Raw genomic sequence first — 25,767 nt, 5'->3', positions numbered from 1 at the left:
TAAGAAGAGGTCTAGAGAGTTCCTGAGGGCAGTCGGTCGGTGGCTGGTAGAGTTGGTGGCACAAGCTTGGCCACCTCCGGACCCCATGCAGCCAAGGTGAGGCCCTAGCAAAGCGGGCCACCCCTGCTGGCCAGCCCCTTGAGATGCCAAGGGTGAGGGAGGAGGGACCTGAAGAGGACCACTACCGGCCAGGAAGCCACATCCACAAATGTGCTTGCCCTCGGTCGATCCTGGAAAGCAGGGCCTGGAGGCCACGCCCAGCCCCACCTGCAGAGGCCATCTGGAGTCAGGCCCTGGCGCCAGCACCAGCAATGAGAATGTGGCCAGAGCTCTGAACAAAGGGAGCCAGCGAGGCCAGCTGGGCAGGCCCTACAATCCCTGCCACCCCCACGCCAGAGAAAGCGGCCCAGGAAGGAGCTGGTAGGACATTGCACCAGGCCGGGGTCCCCACGGCCCGTGCACCGATGAAGGCTGGACAGTCAGCGGAGAACTGGCTCCTGCACCCCCCGCCCCCACCCCAGCTCAGGCCCAAGGGGACCCAGCTCTTCTGATGGTAGCAAATCCTAACCAAGACTGAGGGCTGGGGGCACCACAGGAAAGCATCACTGCTGGGCTGAGCGCGTGCAGAGGGTCTGTGTGCCATGATGTCCCTGCTCCTCGCCACCCTGCTGGCCTCACGACCCCACCTTGCAGACGGAGATGCCAAGGCTGGCAGAGGTCATCCCTTGTCCAAGGGCCCACACAAGGTAAAGAAAGGCCAATACCCAGAGCCGGTAGAATTTACTCCAAAGTAAATTGGAGGAGTGAACTCGGACCTAAACTTTAAAATGAACTAGATGAATACTGGGAATTAAGGCTTCTCTTGGTGGCTCAGATGGTAAGGAATCTGCCTCCAATGCGGGGGACCCAGGTTTGGTCCCTGGGTTGGGAAGATCCTCTAGAGAAGGAAATGGCAACCCACTCTAGTATTCTTGCCTGAAAATCCCATGGACAGAGGGGCCTGGTGGGCTACAGTCTATGGGGTCGCAGAGAGTCAGCACAACTGAGCAAGTCACACAGATGATTACTGTATAAACAGAAGTCCTGTCCCAGGGAGGACCAGGAACACTGGCTTTCTGAATGACCTTGGGTTGCCCTCCATCTCGGGGCCTCAGTTTCCCTTCTGCACAGAGAAGGCCTGGGACCCAGTGTTGTGCATCTGCCAAAAGCCACCTTAAACCAACGGCTCCAGTTCTGAGCCCGAAGCTGCCACGATAAGCGGATCCTCTATATTCACCCCAATTTCACAAACAGAAAGGAGATGGGGTACCTCCCTCTTTCACAGATGAGAATGCTGAGGCTCAGAGAGAGAAAATGACTTATCCCAGGTGTTAAAGCCCATGAGAAACAGACCGGGGACCTGAACTTGCCCCCCACATCCCATCCTTCTTCTCCCCTGCCACGAGTGAGGCCACTTCACAGGCCTCTGCGCGTCACAGCCTCATTTCCTCATTCCTTCATTTCAGAGGCTTTCACTGAACCCCCACGTGCTGAGCCCTGGGGCAAAAGCATGGACGCAAGCCAGTGCCCCTCCCCACCCGCACAGGAGTTCAGAGTGGCAGAGCAAACCTTTCCATCAGCTCCCGCTTGCACTGTCCCCTCCCCTCTGCTCTGGGCTCTGCGGTGTTTACGGGAGGGTGGTCTCCTAGGTGCCTGACTGTGACGTGCACATCCAGCGGGCACCTGCCAGTCTACAAGATGCTCTTCTCATGTGCCTCCTGGAAGTCCTTGGTCAGCCAGGCGGCAGCATCACACAAACCTGCTGCATCGCACAGACCTCAGCGACCGCACCAAGCCAGGTGTGACGCTCCCTCCCATGTTCTGTCCTCTACACTCTCACTCCTTGGAGGGCTGTGGGTAGAAAGTCTGCCTTTTCTAGTTGGTTTTTTTTCCTTTTCTTTTCTTTTTTGGCCACACCATCTGGCCCACGGGATCTTAGTGCCCTGAGCAGGGATCAAAACTGCGCCCTTGATAGTGAAGCATGCAGTCCTAACCCCTGGATCACTAGAGAGCGCCTTGTCATTTCTAGTTTTGGAGAGAAGTCTTGGTGGCCAACCTGACCATTCCACCCTGTCTCGATCTGTAAAGCGGGAACAGCTCGGCATTGTCCCCAGAGGCGGCTGTAAGCAGAGACCACATTCGCACAGGGCTCCCGGCACAAGTACTGCCCAAAGAATGTGGGCATACATGTCTCCCCCAACCTTGATGGAGAAGCAGTGGTTCACTGAGAAGCAGATCTCATACCCCAAGAGGGCAGGGACCCTGACCACTGGGTAAGAGCAACCCTCTGAGGTCTGAAGCAACAAGCCCAGCACACTGACCTGTTGGCTTCCTCCGCTCAGGACAGAACTGACCAACGACTCTTTTTCCAGGAGGGAAACTGAAGCACAGATGCTGCCAAAAGCACAGGGACAGTGACGGGGAGAAACCCCAGGGGCTGCTACCTCGCTCTAACAACTCCCACTCCTGATCAACCAACACAGTCTCTCTCTCTGGACCAACAACTGCCAAGGAAGGGTTGCGCCTCCTGACTTCGCCCCCCCTCCCCGATCCAGGGCCGCTGAGAAAGTGGAATTCTCCGGGGTCAAGGACAGGGATGAGATGTCAGTGATTTACTCAATCAACAACATGAGACCATGCTCAGCCTTTCAACAGGAAGCACATCCGGGGAGAGAGATTCTAAAAAGTTAAGACCACCACCGCACCCCCATCTCACCCCCACTCCCGTGGTTAGTGGGGAGCCTGCATCATTCCATAGTCTTCCTGGGCTGAATTCCAGGCGGCCAGACCACAGGGCGGGGCGGGCCAAACGGGGGAGGCAACAGCGGCCCAGGCCACTTCTGTCCACCAGCATCCTTTTTCCCAGGAGACAAGACAGGGGTGCTAACCCGGCCTGGGCTTTCCCACGCCCAGCTGGAAACCCAGGTCATCTGCAGCTAGAAACCAAGAGTTAAAAATACCTTCCACAGCCCGACGGCAGCACTGACATCCCGGACGCCCACCCTCCTGCCCTGACTGAGGAGGAGTCCCTCGGCCTGCCTTACCCCCAGCCTGCGGCTTCCCTCCCCACCTGGGATGGTTCTGCGACAAAATGACCAAAACATGGTACCAGAGCCAGGTTCTAGCTTCAGAGCGTGAAATCGTGGCATCTTTCCTCCGAGTCCCCAGCGGTGTCCCAGGGGCTCCAGACCCACTGAGCTGGAGCCAGAAACACTCACCTAGGTAGATGTCTCCGAAGGACCCGCTCCCGATCTTCCGGCCCAGGCGGTACTTATTCCCCACACGTAGCTCCATGGTTCACTCCTGCAGAGGGAAGCAGAAACACAGGGTCAGAGAGGAGGGGAGCTGGGAAGGGGGTGAGCCCCCAGACCCCACCTCTCCCCCACCAAAAAGGTCTGACAAAGCCACAGGAAAAAACTCGGGACCCTGGGATCTCCATCCGGCTGGCCTGGAAGGGATTTGGCCTCGCTTTGCCTGAGGGCAACCACGTGTCAGGTAGCCCAACAGCCTCCACAGGTGGTGAGGCTATCAGAACAGGCGTCAGTGTCGCCAGGCAGAAGAAGGGGGTTGGAGAAGGGGGCAGGAGGAAAGAGCAAAGCAAGCAGTTCCTCGGGGGACATGCATTTGGGGACCCTCCAACAGGAGTCTCTCAGGGCAGGCTAGTCACAATGGGCGAAGACCCTGAAAGGAAAATCAAGGACAGAGGGGGTGAAGGGGAGGGCAGATGCAGAAGCTGATTACCTTGGGGCTGCTGCCATGGCAACCACCCGCTAATTCCAACCTCCAGGGACAGGAGGACAGAGTGAATGGAGGGTCCCCAAAGGAGTTCCTCAGCCCCTGGACATGGAAATGATGGGGTCCCGGGGACCCCATTCCCACCCCAGGCTTCCAGCACCAAGAACTGAAGGCCAGGTCTCCACAGCCTGGACAGGTCTTCCCAGAGGTAGACTCTGCAAGTGTACACTGAGCCCCACAAAGAGAGGTTGCCCCAACTCAGGGGGAAGACCGGAAAGGGGCTCCCTGAACATCCAGCTTCTGGTCTTCTCCCTCTCTTAACCTCGCCAACACCAAGAACTGCAACAGGACTCTGCACGGCCTTCTATGGATAAACAGAGAGTTTGAGGCTGGCTTTCTTCAAGACGAGGAGGGTCTCCTAAGAGAGCCCTGCAGAGCAACCAAGGGGACCAAAGCCAAGTTTTGAGCCGCCTGTCAGCTTCTGTGGGGTGGGAGGAGTCTGGGGGGAAGTGCCGATCTGACCACTTCCCTCCCTGTTGTGCCCCTCGCTGGGTGTCCAAGCTTTCCCAAGCTCTCTGAACAGCAGGGACCACCCTGGGAGGGACCCCTCTGCTCTGGCCTGGGGCAAAGGTCTGGGCACTCTCGAGGTTCTGGCCAGCAGAGGAGGAAACTCCAAGGCTGGGGGTGAGGTCTTGCTCTGGGGGGGCCTATGAAATAAGGAGAAGGTTGTGTGGGGGTTGCCTAAAATCATAGAGTGTCTACAAGACAGCCAGTGTAGACAACTAGGAAGACGGGCCGCTCTCTGCAGACAGAGAACTCAGGCCCAGGGAGGTCACGCAGCCTGCCCACCTCCCCTCCAGCAGCAAGTCTCCTCCCCTAAGGCCCAGACAGGGCTCCTGCTGCCCTACCTGGCGGCCTCCCACCCACCTGCTCATGCCAGGGCCAGGAGGCCGCACAGGAAGGGGGAAAAACGGCAAAGTCTCAGCCCCTTCCCTACACCAAGGACTACCCGGAAAGCCAGACCCACCTGGGAGGAGAGGTGGGAGGAGAGCTTTCTTCCACAAGGTCGTGGTCACTCTCTGCCCCCCGGGGTGGAGGCGAGGAGCCGACAGCTCCTGCCCAGGAGAGACGTCCACCCCAGTGCCAGTTCCCAGGGAGCCGCCGCTAGCCCTTCAGCAGTGGTCACAAGGAAGGAGCCTCCACCCCGCGCCGGCCAAACTCTGGGCTCTCCACCAAGGGCCTCTGCCCACACGCCCCGGCCAGTCTCAGCGGAGGTGCCAGGGCGGCCAGGAGAACCCACTACACATTTGCGGGAAACTCACCCGCCACACACCTCACACACACACCGTCCTGTGTGGACACTTCAAAGGAAGAAAGAAATGCAGACATGTACCGGGAGCCCCGCTGTCGGCGGGGGGGGGGGGGGGGATGGGGTGGGGGGTGGGGGTGGGGGACGCGAGTGTGTACACACACAAACACCGCCACCCCCCCAAGTCCGTTTTCCGCCAACGCCAATTCAGAGACCACACATGGCAGCCGGGAAAGCCGCAGGTTCGGAAAGGAACATAAATACACCCGCATCCTATATTACATAAATACCCACGCCGGGTTATATAAATACCCGTGCCCTCCCGTCTGGGTGTCTTACATAAATACACTGCACATGACCCCCCCAGCCCCTCCCCACTCACCCGGCTGTCGGCAGAAAAGAGGAGAAGAGAGGGTGCAAACCACTAGCCTGCAGGCAACCCACCCCCCACCCCCCACCCAGCTCTGTGCTACCACCCAGATGGGCCAGTGTTGCTCCTACACTCCAGGGGCCAAGGCCTCAAGGAGAGCCTAGAGTGTCTCACCCCTGTCCCCCCAAAAGCCTCCCAAAGAGCAGAAAGGCTTGAGGCGGGAATGGGAGAGGCTTTCCAGTTCTTTGCTGCTTCTTTTTGGGGGGAGGTAGAGGGGGTGGTGCTGGAATAAACGAAGGGGATAAAAAAGGCGGACGTGAAGATTCCAGAGTTTCAACTGGTTAAGGAAAATGAGACAAACTACCAAGCTGAATGGCACATGGGCAGTTTTCTTACTCCCTGCCCACCTCCCTCCCTGGATCATTAAAATAAAAATTGGAGGGACATCCCAGCCAGCCAGCCAAAGGAGCCCCAAGACACAGGCATTTATTGAACGGGTGCAACTTAAGACACTGGGGATCCCCTGGCCCTGTCCCCAAATCCTTCTCCCCAAAGAAGGCTGATCCAAGAATATATGCAAGAAAACTAAGAGAAAAAGTTGGGGAGGGGGCTCACCCCACTTTGAGTTTGGGTGTGAAGAGCTTGGGAATCTGCTCTCTAAAGACACCCGGGCACAAACATAGTTTTCTCTTCCACGGGGACTTGCAAAACATGGATTTCTCACATGCAGAAATGGGAGAATCCGATCTGATAAATAACCCCCACCCCTTTCTTTCTCTCCACAAAGGAAAACAAGAGTCGGTGGCTGGGGTGACCACACACCCCATCACCCCAGGGCCCCAAAGCGACCCCATCCAACACGCAGGAGCAGCCCTGCTGACCCCCAGGTCTGGAGCACTCAAGCCAGGAGCGGAGGGGTGGGGGGCACTGCTGATGGGCTAGTGAAGCCTACCGAAGCCCAGGGTTTGGCTGAGAATCCCGAATCAACAGAATCGGGTGTCCCCGGCACCCCAGTCCCAGACCCCCCCACCTCCGTCAGCGTCCTCAAATCGCAGCCAGGGGTGGCCGCCTCGGCCGGCCGGGGCCTTGAAGGGTCCAGCTGGGAAGAGAGAGGCGAGCCGGACTTGGGGTGGGGGGCTCCCCTGGGCAAGCCTGCAAATAGTCACCCTCCTCTCCTCGTCCCCAGCCGCGCCTTTGTCCTCGCCGGGCCGAGCGGGCGGCGCCCGGGCAGCCCCCCCATAGCCGAGTGCGAACGCGTGTGTGTCCGCCCTCTCCCCCCTCCCTCTCGCGCAAAAACAAAGAGGCGGAGGGAGCCCCGTTTCCCCCCAGGTTTGCGCCCCTCCGCCGGCCCGCGGCCCCCCAATATTTACCCCGCCGGGAAGGCGCCGGTGCCGGGCCGCTGCTCGGGGGGCTGCCGCAGGCGGGGGCGGCCCGCCGGGGCGGATGCCGGAGGATTTGCAGAGCCGCCCGCCGCGCCAGCCTCTCCCGGCCCAGCCGCCGCAGCCGCCGCCGCCGCGCCGCCGCGCTCCGCTCCGCTCGCCCCGGCCGGGTTCAGGATCTGGCTCTCAACGCCGCCGCCGCCGCCGCCGCCGCCTCCCTCCTCCGGGCCCTCCTGCCCGACCGCCCCCGCCGCCGGCTCGCGCGCTCCCGTACGGCGCGCGCCCGCCGGCTCCCATTGAGCCCCGGGCCCGCCCGCTGATGTCATCCCCGACCCGCCGCCGCCGCCCCGGAGGATTTAAAGGGCCCGCGCCCCCCCTGCTCCCGGGGACGCTAGGGGCCCGCAGCCGGGAAACACGGTTCCCCCCACCAGCCTCGCGAGGAGCACCTTCCAAGGAACGGGGTCTTCCGTGTGGAGCCGGGAAGCGCACACAGACACGGACACCACTGATCCAGTGGGGGGCACAGGTGGAAAAACCTGGGTGGTGGTGGGAAGAGGAGGCGCCCCCAAAGCTGGGGTCTTCTAGCCCCAGACTGTCCTCTCTTCTCTGCCGGGTTCTGTCTCCTCTCACACCCTAGCAGTGGGCCCCTCCGAAGGCCGGTGTTTATGTGAGTTACTGCAAAAGGAGATTGTTTAGAGAGTTGAGGGCTTACCCCGCCTCGGGGCTCTGAGTGCTGCTGAGCACGCAGGCCAGGTTGACTCAGGGGCCAACTTTTTGACAAGATAGCAAGAGATGGAGGGACATTGACAAAAGGACCAGAGAAGTAGCCAAGGCTGTGCTGCTTTCTCCCCTCCATAGAAAAAATCAAAAGTGACCTTTCTCTTCTGCCTTCTTCCTCTTCCCGCAGCTCAAACTCGTGGGCACAGAGCTGACCTCAAACCCAATCCTGTCCTCACACGTTTAATGACTGGACCTCACACAGGAATGGCCTGGCACGGGTTGGTTCCTGCCTTCCCTGACCTGGAACCAACACTTGAGTCAGGGTCCCCCAAGTGTTGCACATTTAGCCAAGTTGCCTCTCAGCTCTGGGCTTAGGTTTCCTCACCTGCACCCCTCCCAAGGCCACCAAGAATTAATTAAGGCTTCCTACTGGCTTCCAGAGCAGGGGATGAAAGGTTCCAGGGCAGAGTTATTAACACAATGATATTTACACTGTACCATGCAAAGCTCCAAATTATGACACACAACCATTCATGCACACAACTCTGGCTGTGGACACGCAAAGTGCTAGAGTGCGCCACATCCAATCCCAGAAGCATGGTTGGTGGGAAGAGTCACGTCAATAATAATCGCATCTTCCTTCAAGCCTGAGGACTTAGTCACACAGTCTCCAAACTGGCAGGAGCCCCACAGACTGGTTTCTTTCAGAGCCCAGGAAACCGCAGTCCAGAGAGGGGAAGGGGTTGGCCCAGGGCCACACAGCCCAAGATGTCTCTGTTCTCCCATCGGGCCCTGGGAAACTGAGTCTATCACAGTCTCACTTCCAAGAGCAGGAGAGCGAGGACAAGTCTTCCAGGAGAGGTCTGGGACATTCAACTGGGGACCTGCCCTCAGTGCCACTGTTGCCAGAGGAGAGGGTCACCAGTCAAAAGTGGTAGGCTTTGCCTGGCCTGTGTGGTGCTTTTTGTTGTTATTTCTTTTGCTTTGTTAACTGATTCCCAGAGTTTTAAAATGGAAAGATCTGGGACTTGCCTGGTGGTCCAGTGGTTAAGACTCCATGTTCCCAATGCAGGGGGCACAGGTTCAATCCCTGGTTGGGGAACTAGATCCCACATGCTGCAATGAAAGCTCCCACACACAGCAACCAAGACCTGGCACAGCTAAATAAGTGAATAAATTTTTTTAAAAAAGGAAAGATTTTAGATGACAGGTCTGTATTCCCTACTTCTCTTGAAGTACTGGGAGAACTGCCACTCTGGGCCCAAACTCACTCTGGGCCCTGGCCATACTTAGCTGGCCTGGGTGGCAGCCACCCACTTTGGTCACAGCTCAAGGGCCCTGGTTTCCTCATGTCAGCTTTGTTTTGCCCATTTTGATGACTCCCTCATCTCCTGGAGGCCCCCAAGTGTGACCTGTCCTAGAAGCCAGCCACCAGGCTTGGCTACCAAGGCCCTTCCGTTGTCATCTCTTCCCAACTCAATCTCATCAACCCTGAATCCTGCTTCTAGAGCCCAGAGAGGCCAACCCTGCCTGTGACTGCAGGTTCTCCTGAGTAAGACAAGGTGCCAGGCCTGGGTCCCCAGGCAGAGGGCCTCCCCTGGCACTACTAAGCTGGGTGGATACACCACTGTATTCTCCATCCCCGCCAACCATCCCATGCTTCCTACATGGCCCTGTTTCCCAGCCCTCTTTCTCCAAAAAGGGACTGATAATCTCCCGCCCCCCACCAGCACCTACTATCTCATTTAACCCTCTCAATCCTCAATAGAGGAGATGGAATCCTCCTCTGTCCTTTCCCTGGTTCAGAGAGAAATCTGAGGCTCCTCACCTTTGCCTCCAGGTACACATTAACTAGGGGCTTCTCTAGTAGCTCAGACGGTAAAGCATCCGCCTGTAATGCAGGAGACGCAGGTTTGATCCCTGGGGCGGGAAGATCCCCTGGAGAAGTAAATGGCAACCCATTCCAGTATTCTTGCCTGAGAATACCATGGACGGAGGAGCCTGGCGGGCTACAGTCCATGGGGTCGCCAAGAGTCGGACATGACTGAGCAAATAACACACACACACATTAACAGTCAGATGTCCCAGCTTCCCCTCCCAGTCTTGTCACATGTCCCCTCCCATTCCAAAACTTGTAACTGACCCCCCTCCACACACACACACCACTGTTGATCCTGGTAACCAGTCTTCAGACCCACTCCTTGCCTCAAGGCCTGCCCCCAGCCTCTTCCCCCAGTCCCCACCCAGTCTCTTCCTCGGAAGAATGCTCCCCACACCGCCTTACGATTAGCTGTTCTGTGGGCCCAAGTTCTCCTTCCTTCTCCCCTCTGACACCACCCATGAGTCCTTTTAAAGGACTTTGCCTCTCAGCTCTCAGAAGAAAACTGAGGAGCTGAAAAACCCAGCCAAGGTGGGGAGGTGATTCAAAGGTGATTCAAAGGGAGTTCTGTCTAGCAGCCTTTGGGCCTGAGGCTGGGTTCCAGACTGGATTCTCAATGATTCCTCCCAGGACTTGACTCCCAACTTTAAAGCCCAAGGGTGTGTCAGGCTGGAGTTCCCCTAGCCCCCCTCCCTCCCCTTCCCTCACCAACCCACCCACCCAGAAGATGCAATCAGGCCTGGGACAATAGGTGTCAGTGAAGAGCTTATCGCTGAGTCCAGCTCTGGGTTTCAGCTCCTCTTTACTGGGTCAGGGGCAGCCATTCCTGAGAGCTTGAACTTTTTCTGGTAACCCAGAGCACTGGGCTGGGAAGCTTGTGGTGCCCAGTGATGAAAAGAAAGATTTCAGTATCACCCCCGAGGCACCTGCAACCTGAATCTTGGGGCAGGGGGAGGTCACTGTAGATTTACCACGCAGCAGGGAGGATCCTTAAAATGACCCTACATAGGACTTCCCTGGTGGTCCAGTGGTTAAGACTTAAGAGCTTGCAATGCAAGGGATGAGGGTTTGATCCCTGGTCAGGGAACTGAAATCCCACATGCTGTGCTGCGTGGCCAAGAAAATATTGAAAAAGTGAATTACGGGGGCTTCCCTGGTGGCTCAGTGGTAAAGAATACACCTGCCAATGAAGGAGACACAGTTTGATCCCTGATCTGGGAAGATTCCACATGCCGCAGAGCAACTAAGCCTGTGCACCACAACTTTTGAGCCTGTGCTCTAGAGCCGGGAAGCCGCAACTACTGAAGCCCAGGTGTCCCTGTGCTCTACAAGAGAAGTCACTGCAATGAGAAGCCCGCACACCACCTCAACTAGAGAGTAACTCTCACTCTCTGCAACTAGAGAAAAGCCCACGCAGCAAGGAAGACCCAGCACATCCAACAATAAATTAATAAATAAAATTGTTTTTAAAAAATGAATTAAAAAAAAAAAGAACCATTAAAAAAAAAAAATGACCCTACACAATCTGTCCCACAAGGCTGTCCCAAAGCCTCAGGATCTCAGGCCTGGCTCTCCAGGCTGCCAAGGACATGTTTCCCACAGGGATCAGCCTCCCTTGCTCAGGTCAGGACCTTCAAGTCCCTTTCACAGGGAGGCCTTCCAGTCCTGATGTAAGATCCACCCCCCACCCCCCACCCTCCTCCAGACACTGCCTCCCTCTTCCTCTCCTTTTCTGCTTTGTTTTGTTTCCTGGCACTTTGTTGTCCAGTCACTAAGACGTATCTGACTCTTTGCGATCCCATGGACTGCAGTACACCAGGCTTCCCTGTCCTTCACCATCTCCCAGAGTTCGCTCAAACTCATGTCCATCGAGTTGGTGATGCCATCCAGCCATCTCATCCTCCGTTGCCCCCTTCTCCTCCTGCCCTCAATCTTTCCTAGGATCAGGGTCTTTCCCAGCGAGTCCTGGCACTTATCACTATCCACCTTATTCTACATGGTATTTATTTGATGTGGTTTTGTTTTTTTAGTCCGCCTCCCCCACTGGAATATCAGAAGGCAGGGAGTTAAAGCTCTCTGGGGGCATCACTAGGTCACCAGGATCAAGACTAATGTCCTTCCGGCACACAGGAGGGATTTAACAAATACGTGCTGAAGGAGTGAATGGTTGGATTGTGAAAGGGCGGCCTTCACTAGCTCTGAGAATACACTAAGAGCTATCACTTACTGAGCACCTACTGTGTGCCAGGCCCTCCCTGAGCCCTGTTACCTGCATTCAATCTTCACGTGTATCCTCCACAGAGATAGTGGCCTGGCAGAGCCAATGCTCTTAACCACCTTGCCCAGGCTGGTGGAGAACACAGCTCTGAGACAGGACCCTGGCCCCCTCCATCAGACCACTAAGCCCCTCTACCGGAGAATCAATTCTGGGACCCAGTGGAGAGACAGGGGGCCTCATGGGGCTCATTTACTCCAACTCCGTCATTTCACAGGCAGAGAGCCTGGGGCTCAGGGAGTCTTGCTCAAGGTCACAGAGGGAGTCTGAGACAGTAGCCCACAGTGGTTAAAAACCTGACTTTGGTACTTTTGAACTGTGTGACCCTAGGAAGATTCCTTTAACTCTCTGAGCCTCATTTGTAAAGTGGGGATAATACAGATGGGCATGCACAGAAACACCTTAGTGCAGAAAAAGTCCCAAATAAGAGGAAGATACTGATGCTATTGATTGCTCTGAGAAGCAGTTAGGGAGCAAACAGGCCTGTCCTGGATCCCTTCTTCTTTCCTTACCTTACCTCCCCCTAGAGGGGCTGCCACCAGTCCCTTTGGGGTGGGTGGGCTGGAAGGATGCAGGCCTAGCTGGGCCCAGGTGAGCCACTGGCCCTGCCCACTCTGTCTACATCTGTGTTCTTGCTTCTAGGAGAAGTTCATCCAGGGTCCTCCTACTAGTGTCTTTCCCGAGACCCCCGAGGGTCAGTGGCCCACGTAGGCTCTGCTCTCAGAGGTTGTCCTGCATGCTAGCCTAAAAACGCTGCCTTATTCCATTCACCCTGGCCCTTTGCCCCAGACCCTTCCAGGACGTCCCTCTCACCCCCGGCCGCTGCTACAGTGCTGCCCTGCCCTGGCCTGCCCTCTCCAGGTTCCACTGCTTTTCCACGCTTCTTCTGGGTGACCTCACCACATCGTCATGACTAGTCAGGTCATTCCGGCAGTGATTCCTCCCTCCTCTGTCAGCTTCAGCCAAGAGGCAGCAGGGCAGGGCAGCAAGAGGCCTGGACCGGGGCCAGGAGGCCTGAACTTCAGCGGGACCTTGGAGAATTCACAGCACCCCCTCCAGAGGGCTGGACAAGGAGACCTGTAAGGCTCTTTCTTCAGTCTTCCTGTCCGTAAACTCAAGGCTGGACCGGGTGGGGAATGGCCTACACACTCCACATCCGGGCACTCTGTTAAGAAATACCTGAGGTCACACACATCTGGGCCCAGTGGGAAAGGGTTTTCTTCCCATCACCACCCCCATATTCAAAACACGTGCACTTCCTGTCAGCTCCGCCTCCCAACTGTGTTCTGAACCTGGCTTGAATTACTTGGACCCTACACTGGTCTGTTAATGCTGAAGTTGTGTCCCTCTGCTACTGAAAACACATCACAGCTCCTTCTAGCCGCGTGAAATCCATGTTCTCTCCCAGGCCTGCCACGATCTGGCCCCAATTTGCCTTTCAGGTCTCACCCTGAAACTCTCTCCTCCTTGTCTTTCCTTTTTGTCACACCTCAGGGCCCCTCACCCTCCCGCTCCTTCTGCCTACAATGATCTCCCCCACCCAGGTCTTCAATGACTGCCTCCTACTCATGATTCAACACCCAACTCAAAAGTCACCTCCTCACAGAGGCCTTCCTTGATCACACAATCTAAAGCAGGCCACCTTGGTTTGCTGGATCACCCTGACTTTCTTGTCTTTACGGAACTTGCTAGAGGCTGAACACATAAGCTTGTTTATTTTTAATGCTCGTGAACATAATCTCCTAGAGAAAGGACCCCTCCTGTAACAGGCTGCTCCCGTGGGCCCTCAGTTGGTATTGGGTGTCCATAAATACTTGTGCAATGAGCGAACTCTGCCCGGGTGTGTGGTCGTGGGGGTGGAGGCGGGGCCGGGCACTTTCCATCCCTGGGCCAGATGTGGCCTGACAGCCTCCCCTCAGGGACAGGCCTGTGGTCTCTCCTCACCCTCTCCCTGCCTTCTTGTGGTGGGCTCTTGCCTGCCCTTCGGCAGGGGCACACCCTCTCTCAGCATTTCCTATGCTACTGTCTTCTTAAGGGAAATCAACTCCCAGAGGAGTTAGGAATGTCTGCCACGTGTCCCAAAGGCAGAGTGAGCACTAAAAATACCCCAGCATCACCAAAGGACCACATCACCCTGCCTCTAGCCCCACCCCCATCCACTTCCTTCCAACAAGTCAGCCTGTCCCCTGGCCGCCCCTCTGGGCTCACCTGGCCCCTCTGAACAAGGCACAACCTCCCTTGTTCACACTGCTGTTGAGTCTCTCCAAAACTCGCGCCTTCCATCCTCGGGGAATCCAAGGAATCCCGTCCCCAGGATACACAACCACTCATTAGCCAGTCCACGGGAATTACGATGATTGCCATGGCTAATAATCCCAATTCCCACAGCACTTCTCAACTCAGCATAGTTGCTGAGACTCATCATGTCTTCACTGTGTCACATGTCTGTCCACAAACATTTCCTGATGCCAACTTCTCTCAGGGCCTGAGAGATGCTCACCGAACCCTGCTCACCAGGAGTTGAAATCCGCTGGGGGGAGGCTAGGTGTACCAAAGAAAAAAGATGGACTAACAATGCCAGACATATCCACGTGGCCTGCGGTCGGCAGAGGCACCAAATGGTGGCCAGCCGTCCCCTGGCCCTCCACTGGGGCGTTCTATGAGAGGTACTAGGAGATGTTCTGGGTTTTCTTAACTTCAAGTGAGGTGCTGCACACATACAGCATCCAGACAAGTCCCTGAGTCCCCTTCTAAGCACACTGATCCCTAACCCTTTCAGTGACTCAGGAGTTGCCATTGGGGAGGGTGGGGGGAGGTGGGACTTGAAAATGGGTAGGATTTGAGGGTGGCGACGAGACAGAAGCTAAAAAAGAACAGCCCAGGTGAATGCCCTATGGAAGGAACCTCAGATATTTGGGGGTTGGGGAGCCGACCAGTCAAATGGCACCCAGTCAATCTCCCTCTGGGGAGAAGGTGGAGGTCAGCAGGGTCTCCAAACCAAAACAGCTAACTAGGGGATTTATCCACTGTTAGCTCAGAGCAGCTTCGAGTTTTACACATGGGTGAAAAGAAGAGGGAGGAGTTGAACAAGCAAACTGACATTTACTAGGCACTCGTGATTGAACCTGGTTGAATTCTACAATCCTGGGAGCTGGAGATGGCCCCACCTGTTTCACAGCTCAAAACTCGAGAGAGTCCAGGAGAATCTGATCTAATGTTCATAAAGGCTATGAAAGGCTCAGTTTACCCTCCCAGATCCACTCTGGAAAGTGAAAGTGTTCAGTCGTGTCCGACTCTTTGCGACCCCGTGGACTGTGTAGCCTACCAGGCTCCTCTGTACATGGGATTTTCTAGGCAATAGTACTGGAGTGGATTGCCATTTCCTTCTCCAGGGGATCTTCCCAACCCAGGGATCGAACCCGGGTCTCCCACATTGTAGACAGACGCTTTACCGTCTGAGCCACCAGGGAAGCCCAGATCCACTCTGGAGCCCCACCCTATCCTCGGGGACTGGGCCCCAGTCTGCCTTTGTCTCCCTCGGGCCAACTTGGACCTGCCCATGTATCTCAGGCCCCCACTAAATGAGTCTGCTCACCCACTCTGGAAGCATCCAGGGGATTCTGGGGCCCATTAAGGTGGTTATGTCCAAAGTAGATACCTGTTCATGCAGTGATCCACTGGGGTGTGGGAAGAGAAAAAATGGAATTTGTATTCTTATTCACCTTAGCCTTCTAAACATTCTATTTTATTTTTATTTATTTATTTTTGGCCATGCTGGGTAGCTTGTGGGATCTTAGTTCCCTGACCCAGCGATTGAACCTAAGCCCTTGACAATGAAAGTGTGGAGTCCTAACCACTGGATCACCAGGGAATTCCCTAAGTATTCTAATTTAATGTTTGTTTTATAATGCACACATTGGGCCTTCCCCAGTGGCTTAGCAGTAAAGAATCCGCTTGTAAATCAGGAGCTTCAGGAGACAGGGGTTCGATCCCTGGGTCAGGAAGATCCCCTGGAGGAGGGCAACCCACTCCAGTATTCTTGCCTGGAGAATCCCATGGACAAAGGAGCCTGGCAGGCTACAGTCCATAGGGTAGCAAAGAGTCAGACACGACTGAAGAGACACTGCACACAGCACACACACACGCATTAACACAGAGAATATATACACACACACACACTTAAGTTGTAACAAACAGACATACATTTAAATACAAAAGCCATGTTCAAAATTATTTGTACAGACTGGGTATGCAGCCAAAGTCTGCATTAGTGTTTAGGAGCCCTGTAATGCGTTCTCATTTGAGAGGCAGTGATGGTAGAGACCCTGCTTCAACTAGTTGGATTCAAGTCTTCAATCAGCTACTTCTGGGCTATATGGCAGGGTGAGTTTATAAAACCTTCTGAAGCCTCATTTCATCATCTCAGGGATTGGTGTGGTAATAGCACTCAAGTGGATTAAAAGAGGTGATGGACCAAAAGTCTGTAGCCAGAGCCTGACACATATTGATATGTGCAGTTATGACCAACTCAGTTACAGGAAGCAGAGCCAGGCTTGGTCTGGGCCTTGGGATGGGCCCTGCTCTGATGGAGTGTGTCAGTCGCAGGAGACTCAGAACCCAGAATGAGTCATTAGAAATCAGTGTGACCAGGGTTAAGGACATCAACAGGATATCAGCAGGATATTGACATCCCAGAAAGCCCTGATGGTCCAGGCAGAAGATGACAACAGATGTGCATCAAATCAGACACCATTGTAGGCTAAAGAGGCAGCAGTAATGGGAACCAACACTTGAGTTAGCATGGCCAGGATTGAATCCTGGCTCCATGTGAGTAATTTATTTAACTTTTTGTGCCTCAGTTTCACCATCTGTAAAATGGGAACAATAAGGTGACAATTTCATAGTATAGCTCAAAAGCACTTAGAACAAGAGGCTGGCAAACCTCTTGAGAGAACAAGAGGCTCTCAACAAGTCTTAGTTCTCAAGTTCTGTGAATTGGAAGGCGACTTCCCCGATTCTGCTTCAGAACACCAGAGATCCCTGACACCCTCGTTACTGTCCTGGAGTGACAGGCCTGGCAGAAACAGACAGCCTCAAGGGAATTCCCCTAATGGTCCAGTGGTTAGGACTCTGCGTGTCTACTGCTGGGCCCTGGGAGATTTGATTCCTGATTAGGGAACTAAGATCTCGAAAGCTCCGCAGCTTGGCCAAAAAAGAATAAAGAAAAGAGAGAGCCTCAGAGGATTGTAGACCCTCAGTACAAGATTTTCTTAGTCCTCAGGAGTTCCTGCCGGGGTTCAGAGTCCTTCTCATCCAGTGGGAGCAGGCTGTCAGGGCACATTCCGGGAGAGCCAAATTAGAAACGCAGAACAGAATGTCCCAGGTCAGGAAACAGATGATTTGGAGAGTATGGATTTCCCACTCTAACTCAAGTGTGGCCACAGCCTAGTGCAGCTGACAAGTTCCCAGCCCCCATCCCCCTGAAGATGGCTAGGGGTCAGGAAGATGAGAGGCTCAGAGTGAGGGTGTATGACCAGAGACAGACTATGTCCCTGAAAGTGGAAGGAGGCCCTGGCTAGCTGTGGATAGGCAGGCCTGGCAGTGGGTACTAAGTAGGTAGGTGAGGAGTTATTCTCCCCATTTGACAGATGAGAAAATGGAGGCTCGCAGAACAGAGACATCTGTTTTCTCCAAGCACAACTTAGCCTGGTATAAGTGCAGCTGGTGACTCAGCCCTGACCTCTTCCTCTTCCTACACTGAGTAGTCTCTGGTGTGGAGGCCCCTGAGGGTATTAGGAGCCTGGGACTCCACATGTACTCTGTTACTGCTGCCTGTGTGGATCCTGAACAAATCACCTGTGCTCGAGCCTCAGTTTCCTTATCTGTACAAGGGGCTGACGACTAAGCTCCACCTCTGCCCACTCTACTTTTCTTCCAATCCGCCCCCTCTGAACTCTTTCCAGAAGCTGAGGAGCTGAACCCAAGGAGTTGAACCTATGAATCCATTGTGAGGCGGCTGGAGGTTGCCAGCAGGGCCTTAGGGGGCCTGTCTGTGCCTGTCCCAAACACAGTGGATGGCCATGCCCATCTTTCCCAGACCCAGAGGCCTCTCCATTCTGAGGTTTTCCCCAAGAACCCATCCTCCCTCCCCAACTCTTCCTCTACTCCACTCATTGAGCAGTTTCCACTCGTCCAAATCCCTCCTCCAACCTCACAAACAAGTGGACCCTTTTTCTGCTGGAACCATGGGAGCTGGGTGGGAGATGGGGATTGTCTACATAAATTAGCTCACTTAATCCTCACAATACCCTGGGGAAACAGATTTATGTAGCCATTTCCCAGATGTGGAAACTGATGCTTAGAGAGAGCAAAGATCTTTCCCAAGATTCCTTTGTTGAGGCCTGCTTGACCTAGAGCCCATGTTCTTTCTATTATACATCTCTGTCCCCCCTTCTAATCCTTCCTCCAAGTGTTCAGAATGGTACCCAACTACGGCCCATCCTTCAAATGTAACATTATGCAGCCATTAAAAATAATGATTATACATACTGGAATGACTAATAACAACACAAGAAAATGCATATGACACAGTGTTAAGAGGGGAAGACACAAAACCTGTAAATACAGTATGATAAAGTTCCATTACAATGATTGCCTCTAGAAAAAAGATTGAAAGGAAATACATCAAAATAGCCACAGTTGTTTTGCTTGTGTGTTAGTACCATGGGTGATTTCTTTCCTACTTTTATCCAGTTGCCAAACAGTCAATCAGTGTCTGTTTCTTTTACAACAAAGAAAAGATACCGTGTAAAAAATAATTTGTGGTTGAAATATTTGGAAATCTGCTGTTCCCCCGTCAGCTTCCCCTCCTTCAAATCCCTCCAAAGGCTACGCTTTCAGTACACCGTGACTATAAACAAGAGATAGGTAGTTTGGGGACAAACCAGTACCTCCTCGCACGCCGGACCAGCTCAGCTCTTGGACCAGGCTCTTTTCTGGGTCCAGTGAAGACTCCCACCCCAGACCCTCCTCTTAGCTCCCCCGGTTGGAGCTCCTGCGGACGCTCACCTGACACTCGTGGGCTGGCCTCCGATGCAAGATGCGCACACCTGTCCCTCCAGGTGAGGACTCCGCCAGCGCGCCGCGCGCAGGAAGGAGGGAGCCGGCCAGGGGCGGGGCCGTGACGTCACCAGATCGGGCCCGCCCCCGACTTCTCGGCCACTCCCCCGTTTCCACCCCGCGGGGATTCGTGATTCTAGTGTTTGCGGGATGAGGTGGGGGGACACTTCCCCCGACATGCACACCTCATTCGGACTGGGCCCCCAGCCAGCCATCAGCGGTGCCTCCAAAGTGCGACCCTCGGGGGTGGGCGGACTGAGAGGGGAGGTCCCACCACCACCCCCAAATCCCTCTGCTAACACAGAACTGCTGAGTTCTCAGATTTCAGGTTCACATCAGCTGGGGTAAGGAGAGATCGGAGGGACGGGGGTAGCCTGTGATTCCCCCCGAGTATTTTCTTCATTTCCTACCCCCCTCTCTGTACTACCCTCTGACCCCACCTCCTGCTAAGGGTGTGCGTGAACGGCCAAGAAGGGTGATTCCAGCTCTTGGGTATCAGGGAAAATTACCTGCCATCTGACACCCATAGTCAGAAACTGTTTCCATCTTCTTTGTATGATCAGAGCCTGTTTATATTTGGCAAAGTTCAGTGTTGAAAATTCTAGCAAAACGGTGGCAAAAATCAAGAGCACCACCAGGCTCACCTCTCCAAGCCCTTTGAAAATGTGCTGGCCCTTGGGCTCCGTGATTTCATTCTGAAAATCTATCTTGAGGAAGTCATTCAGGCATACGTGTCCCCTGTGGTGTTCCTTATTGTGGTGAACTTGGAACTAGTTCAAGTGTCCAACACCCGGCTCAGGTGAACAGCACAAACACACAATCGAATATTATGCAACCATTGAAGAGTTATGTTTACAAACAGCTAAGCATACAAGGAAATATGTTAAAATATTAAGAGAATAAAAGCAGGCTGTAAGTGAGCGGTGACAGCAGGCTTAGTTGTAGTTTAAAGCCAAACACAATTTTCTGCATGGGAAAGAAACCTTAAAGAAAAAGTTCACTGTGGTTCTTTCTGAGTAGGAGCACTATGAAGCTTGTTTTTTATCCTTGTTTCCTGTATTTTCATCTAATAGGATCATTTCACTTTTATAAAGTCCCTCTATCTCTTAAATAGTTCCCATTAATTGAGCACTTCCTATAATTTAGAATAAGCCCCTTTCATGCAATCCTTGCATGAGTAGTCTCTCCCTCCCACCAGGAAGCCTCAAGGCTAGTGTGACCCTGGTAGGACCCTGGGGTGGGGTGAGAGGTGGGGCACAGACACAGCTTCGGGGAGACCAAGCTCTGAGGTTGACAGGTCAGATATTTCAGCCTCCGCAGTTAATTTTATAGCCTTAATGTATTCTTCTGATTATAAAAGCAGCATCTATGTTTTTACAGAAAATTGAGAGTAAGCAAAATGTAGAGAAGAAAAGTCAATCCTTTCACCGCCTTATCTTTTATTATGGAAATTTTAAATAATACTAAAAAATAGAGGGGATATAGTATAATCAACCCATATACCCAATACCAATTTTCAACAAATATCAACATTATTTATTCTTGTTTTATCTACCCCCCCACATTAAAAAGAAATTATTGGCATATAGTTGATTTACAATGTTGTGTTAGTTTTAGGTGTACAGCAAAGTGAATCAGTTATGTGTATATAGATATATCCACTCTTTAAAAAATTCTTTTCCCATACATGCCATTACAGAGGACTGAGTAGAGTTCCGTATACTATGCAGTAGGTACTGATTAGTTACTTATTTTATATATAGTAATATGTATGTGTCAATCCCAACCGCACACACATTTTTTTAAAGAAAAATACAGAGATCATATTTCACCTATAAATACTTTGATAATTATCTCTAACAGATAAGGAATTTGTTAAAAACAAAACATAGGCTCACACACAACTATTATAACATCTGTTGAAAATAATACATTTATTTTGTTAGATCATTTAATATGCAGTCCATGTCCAAATTTCCCTAGTTTATCTTCAAAGTATCTTTTTATAGTTGGTTTCCTTGAATCAGAATCCACACAAGACCCACATATTATGTATGATTGATAAATCTTTTAAATCTCTTTGTTTCATTGAGCTGTAATCCACCTATAATAAAATTCACATATCATGTAATTCACATATCATTTAGAAGGTGTACAATTTGATGGCTTTCAGTAAGTTCACAGGGTTTTGCAAGTACTACTTAATCCCTATCTAAGCCCCTAAAACTTTTATCATCCTAGAAAAAGAAACCCCATATCCACCAGCAGTCACTCCCCATCTCTACGCTCCTCCAGCCCCTGGTGACCACTCAGCCACTTTTGTCTTTTGCCTACTTTGGTTATTTTACATAAATGGGCTCACATGATATGTGACCTTTTGTGTCTGGCTTCATTTGGCATCATGCTTTCAAGTTTCCACCATGTGGCCACATATATCAATCCTTTTCATGGCTGAATAATAGTCCAGACCAAGTTTTCCACCATCTAGAATTGGTTGACTGCATCCCTGTGGTGTCTTTTAACATGCTCCACTATCCTCTATGTTTCTCATAAACTGGTAATTTGATGTAGATTCTAAAAACTGAAAGCTTGATTTTTTCATTAATTAATTTTTATTTATTTATTCATTTGTTTTTGGCCATGTAGCATGTGGGATCTTAATTCCCCAACAAGGGATTGAACCCAGGCCCCCTGTATCAGAAGGCAGAGTCTTAACCACCAGACCACCAAGGAAGTCCCTTGAGGCTTGATTTGATTTGGATTCAATGATCCCCTCAAGACTGTTTCATGGATGGTGTTGTATCCCTCCCAGTGTATCAGAGAAGGAGCCACAGGCTGGGGTGTTCCACCATTTAGCAATGCTAAGGTTGATCGGTGGCTTTAGGAGTTGTTAATCTCATCCTTCTGTTTTAGAGTTCCCCATCAAACTTTTACCAGTGATTTTAGCATCCATTGAGGACCCTGAATTCAGTCTGCTAGTTCATGCTACAGTTAATAGATAAAGAAACTAGGCTGGGAGAAGTGGTATGCCCAGATCACAGGGCTAGTGATAACCAATAGCTCCCACGTGTGGGACCCTTACTATATGCCTGGTGCTGTGCTGAGCACTTTACATGAACTGACCCATTTAATCCTCTCAGCAATCCTTTGTTGGCTTTATATTCTGATCTTCCTTTTCAAATCAGGAAACTAAGGCCCAAAACTGTGCCCTTGGTAAAATTTGGTACTTCATCTCAGGAGATACTAAAAGACAGAGAAATGGGAAAAAAACAGTGTTGGACTTCCCTGGTGGTCCAGCGGTTAGGACTCCGTGCTTCCACCTCAGGGAACAAGGGTTTGATCCCTGCTCTGGGAACTAAGATCCCATATGCCATATGGCACATGCTCCCCCTCAAAAAAATTCAACATAAATAAATACATAAAAATTTTAAAAAGCACTGTTTTTTCTTGCTCTGGTAAATATAGGCGTAGACAAAGTGATCAGAACTATGGAGAAAAAAATTTTTTTTAATTTTAAAGAAAGAAAAAAGAGAACAAAAGATGGGACATCTCTGGTGGTCCAGTGGTTAAGACTCAGTGCTTTCACTGCTGTGGGCCTGGGTTCGATTCTGGTTCAGGGACCTGAGATCCCACACCTGTGCAGTCGCAGCAGAACAAAGCAAAAAGACCCATAGAGTCATGGAGTCTCCCCAGAGGAAGCATCACTAAGCTGGGCCTTTAAGCATGTGTAGGAGTGTGTTGTGGGGAGTAAAGGCAGAGGAATGAGCCCACCATTATGAATAAGGCCTGAGGTGTGATTTGGGCTGTGGCCTACAACTCCATTCCTCACTGTGGATGTATGATCACAAACGTCTGCCCTGGGCAAGAGGGAATAGAGGGAGGGTGTGGCTTGGCCTGGCACATCCTGAGAGTATGCAGACGTTATTACGCAGTGAACAGTGCAAAGAGCGCTGGACCAGGAGTCTGATGATGAGTGTTCAGTGGACCATGAAGCCTGACTGCTGTCCCCAGGTAGTGTCCCCTGCCATCCAAGGCCTAAGGAAGCCTGCTGGAACTTGACCTGGGGGTCATTAGCTTCTATCCCAGAAAGGAGAAAGTCTAACCTCATCCTCAGCTCCAGCTCCACGGTTCTGACTGGAGGGATCCCACCCCCAGCTCAGACCCCTGGGCCACTGAGTGAAAAGAACCTCCAGCAAATTCTAGTTCAAAGTGTTCATTGTAATATATATGTCTTTGCTTCTATGTGCATAGACTCTGGAAGTTTCCAGAATAAAAATGTTTACGGATCACCCTTTCTTTAATATATGAAGAACACGTAGAAATCAGTAAGAAAAAAACCCAAACAATATAACATAAAAATGACTAAGAAAAAGGAAAGACTGTTCACAGAAAAGGAAATGCAAAGATTTCAGAAACTTAGAAAAGATGGCAGCCTCATTCAAACTAAGAAAAATGCAAATTAAAGCTACACAGAGATTCCACTCTCACCCATCAGGTTGGGAAAGATACAGAATTTTGTTAACATTGATGACAAGGCTCTGGGGTAACAAACCGCTTCATCCCTAGGAGAGTAAACAAGTACAGTCCTAGAGGAGAGCAATGATGACTCTCATCAAAAGGATGACTGCGCATTTCCTTTGCCCTCAGATTTCCAAATCCCGGTATTTACCTTTCTATTGTCACACAGGAGGGAATTAGCTTATGAAAAGGGTTGTTTGGGGACTTTCCTGGTGGTCCAATGGTTAAAACTTCACCTTCCAGCGCAGGAGGTGTGGGTTCCATCCTTGACTGATGAGCTACATGCTTGGAGAGCCAAAAAAATCAAAACCTAAAACAGAAGCAATATTGTAACAAATTCAATTGTAATTGTTGTTGTTCAGTCGTTAAGTCAAACCTCACTCTTTGTGACCCCTTAAACTGCAGTACACCAGGCTCCCCTGTCCTTCACTATCTCCCAGAGTTTACTCAGATTCATGTCTCTTGAGTCAGTGATGCTATCTAACCGTCTGATCCTCTGCCACCTCCTTCTGCTTTTGCCTTCAATCTTTCCCAGCATCAGGATCTTTTCCAACGAGTTGGTTCTTTGCATCAAGTGGCCAAAGTATTGGAGCTTCAACTTTGCATCAGTCCTTCCAAAAAATTCAATAAAGACTTAAAAAAAAAATGGTCTATATGAAAAAAAAGAGGGGTTTGTTTATATCTGTGAATGTGTGTGTGTTGGAAATTTATGTCCATCAGTAAGGAGCTGAGCCTGGCAGGCTGCAGTCCATGGGGTCGCAAGAGAGTCGGTCATGACTTAGCAACTCTACCAACAAAATAGATCATAGAACATTCATCCAGTGGACCATAATGAGGCCATATAAATGAATGAGGAAGTATTTTTATGCACAAATAGGGAAAGATCTATTAATACATGAAGTATTGTTCAGCAGGGGAAAAAAAAAACAAGTTTCCGAGAAGAGTATGTAGTTTGTTATTATGTAAAAAGACAGCGAGGAGAAAGAACGTGCATTTGTCTTTTTCTATCTATCTATCCATCATCTTTTTTTAGCCATGATTTGAGATGTGTGGGGTCTTAGTTCCTTGACCAGGGATCGAACCCATGCCCCCTTGCAGTGGGAGCACAGGGTCTTAACCAGTGGACCGTCAGGGAAGTCCCTTTTTGTATATTATATGAGTATCTCTGGCTGGCAATATTTGAGGCTGATGCTGTTGGGGGCTTCTCCAGGAGAAGAAATGGTGGCTGTGGGAAAAGGCATGGGAGGGAGGCTTTTACTGTATCCTCCTTGGTAACTTTGGAATTTTGATTCATGTGAAAATATTTTCCATTCCAAAAACTATATTAAATTAAAAATTTAAGAAGCCATTTCACAGTAAGGGAAACTCCATGGGTCAACAGAGTTTGCAGGTTCCTCTCCTACAATGTCCCTGGTGAAGAAGGGACTGAGGGGAAAGGGGTGCTCTCGCCTTGGTTCCCTGTTTTAATCTTCACAGCTACCTCCCCATTTTTCAGATGTGAATACTGAGGCTTAGAGCTGGAGAAAGACTCCCTGAGGGCACAAGGCTGGCGTGCATGGGGCAGCCAACATCCTGCTCATATCTATGGCTCCTGCCCTCCCACTGACCGTCCCAACACCATGTCACCCCAGCTGGCCAGTAGGCGTGACGAATTTCTCATTTAACTGGTGCCGGCCATCTTCATCCTGAACTTTCTGGTTGTTTGACCAAAGTGGACTATTGTTTGCCTGAATTACACTTTATTTAAAAAGAAAGAAAGAAAGATAGAAAAGGATAAGCTGTTTGCATGAGCAGTCATAGGACTGGAATGACTGGGCTAGATTTATCAGGGATTTGACTGGACTGGCCTGTTTATTAAATTATCTGGGAGTTTACTTTAAATTTAGCAGCATTTGGATTCACTGACTTTTTGAATAGGCCTGCATTTGGAAAGAAATTCAATTAAGTGGTTCTCTGACTCAATTAATGGGATTCTTTTTCTGATTGAATTATGGCAGTTTCTTTCAAGACTTGATTTGCCTCCTCTCTGAGGCTTTTTGAGACCTTACCAGGGAGTTCTGGGGGAGATGGAGACTATGACCACTTCAGGTTCACTCTGGGCAGCGCTGCGTACTCTGGGACCCCCTTTGGGACCCCCTCTGGGACCCCCTCTGGGATCCCCTCTGGGACCCCCCTACATCCCCCTCCCACTTGACAGCATTCATGCCTCCTTGTTTGGCTCCCTGGTTCACACTGGTGATGGGGAAGGGTTTCCAGAACTGTTAGCCCCTCAGGCTCTCAGCTCTTTGGGGACAGAGCCTGTGGATTCATCTGGTCCCAGTACTTGGCACCGGTCTTGGCCCAAAGCAGGGCCTTAGGCCAATCAGGAATAGATGATTCAACAGAAGGGACCCCAGGTGTTCTGACTCTAAGGCCACAGGACAC

At 51.7% G+C, this 25,767-nt stretch overlaps 1 protein-coding gene across 13 annotated transcripts in view; it reads right to left on the bottom strand.

The window, feature by feature from the left end:
• Positions 1-18,872, bottom strand: part of LOC102406115 (casein kinase I) — a 37,093-nt gene extending 18,221 nt beyond the window's left edge. For 3 of the 13 annotated variants that reach the window (XM_025282860.3, XM_025282862.3, XM_025282861.3), the window contains exons 1-2: positions 6,824-7,042; positions 3,258-3,342 (exon numbers count right to left, since the gene is read on the bottom strand). In XM_025282860.3, coding sequence (XP_025138645.1) covers positions 3,258-3,333 — 76 coding nt within the window. In that variant the 5' untranslated portion in view covers positions 3,334-3,342; positions 6,824-7,042. Of the gene's footprint in view, positions 1-3,257; positions 3,343-6,483; positions 6,595-6,823; positions 7,059-18,656; positions 18,718-18,774 lie in introns of those variants that run through there. The other 10 variants (XM_025282864.3, XM_025282865.3, XM_006071334.4 and 7 more) reach the window with 9 other exon arrangements.
• Between the last annotated feature and the right edge of the window lie 6,895 nt (positions 18,873-25,767).

This window comes from Bubalus bubalis, chromosome 4 (genome assembly GCF_019923935.1).
Source record: "Bubalus bubalis isolate 160015118507 breed Murrah chromosome 4, NDDB_SH_1, whole genome shotgun sequence".
NCBI lineage: Eukaryota > Metazoa > Chordata > Mammalia > Artiodactyla > Bovidae > Bubalus > Bubalus bubalis.
This window is presented reverse-complemented; position numbering and strand designations above follow the sequence as displayed.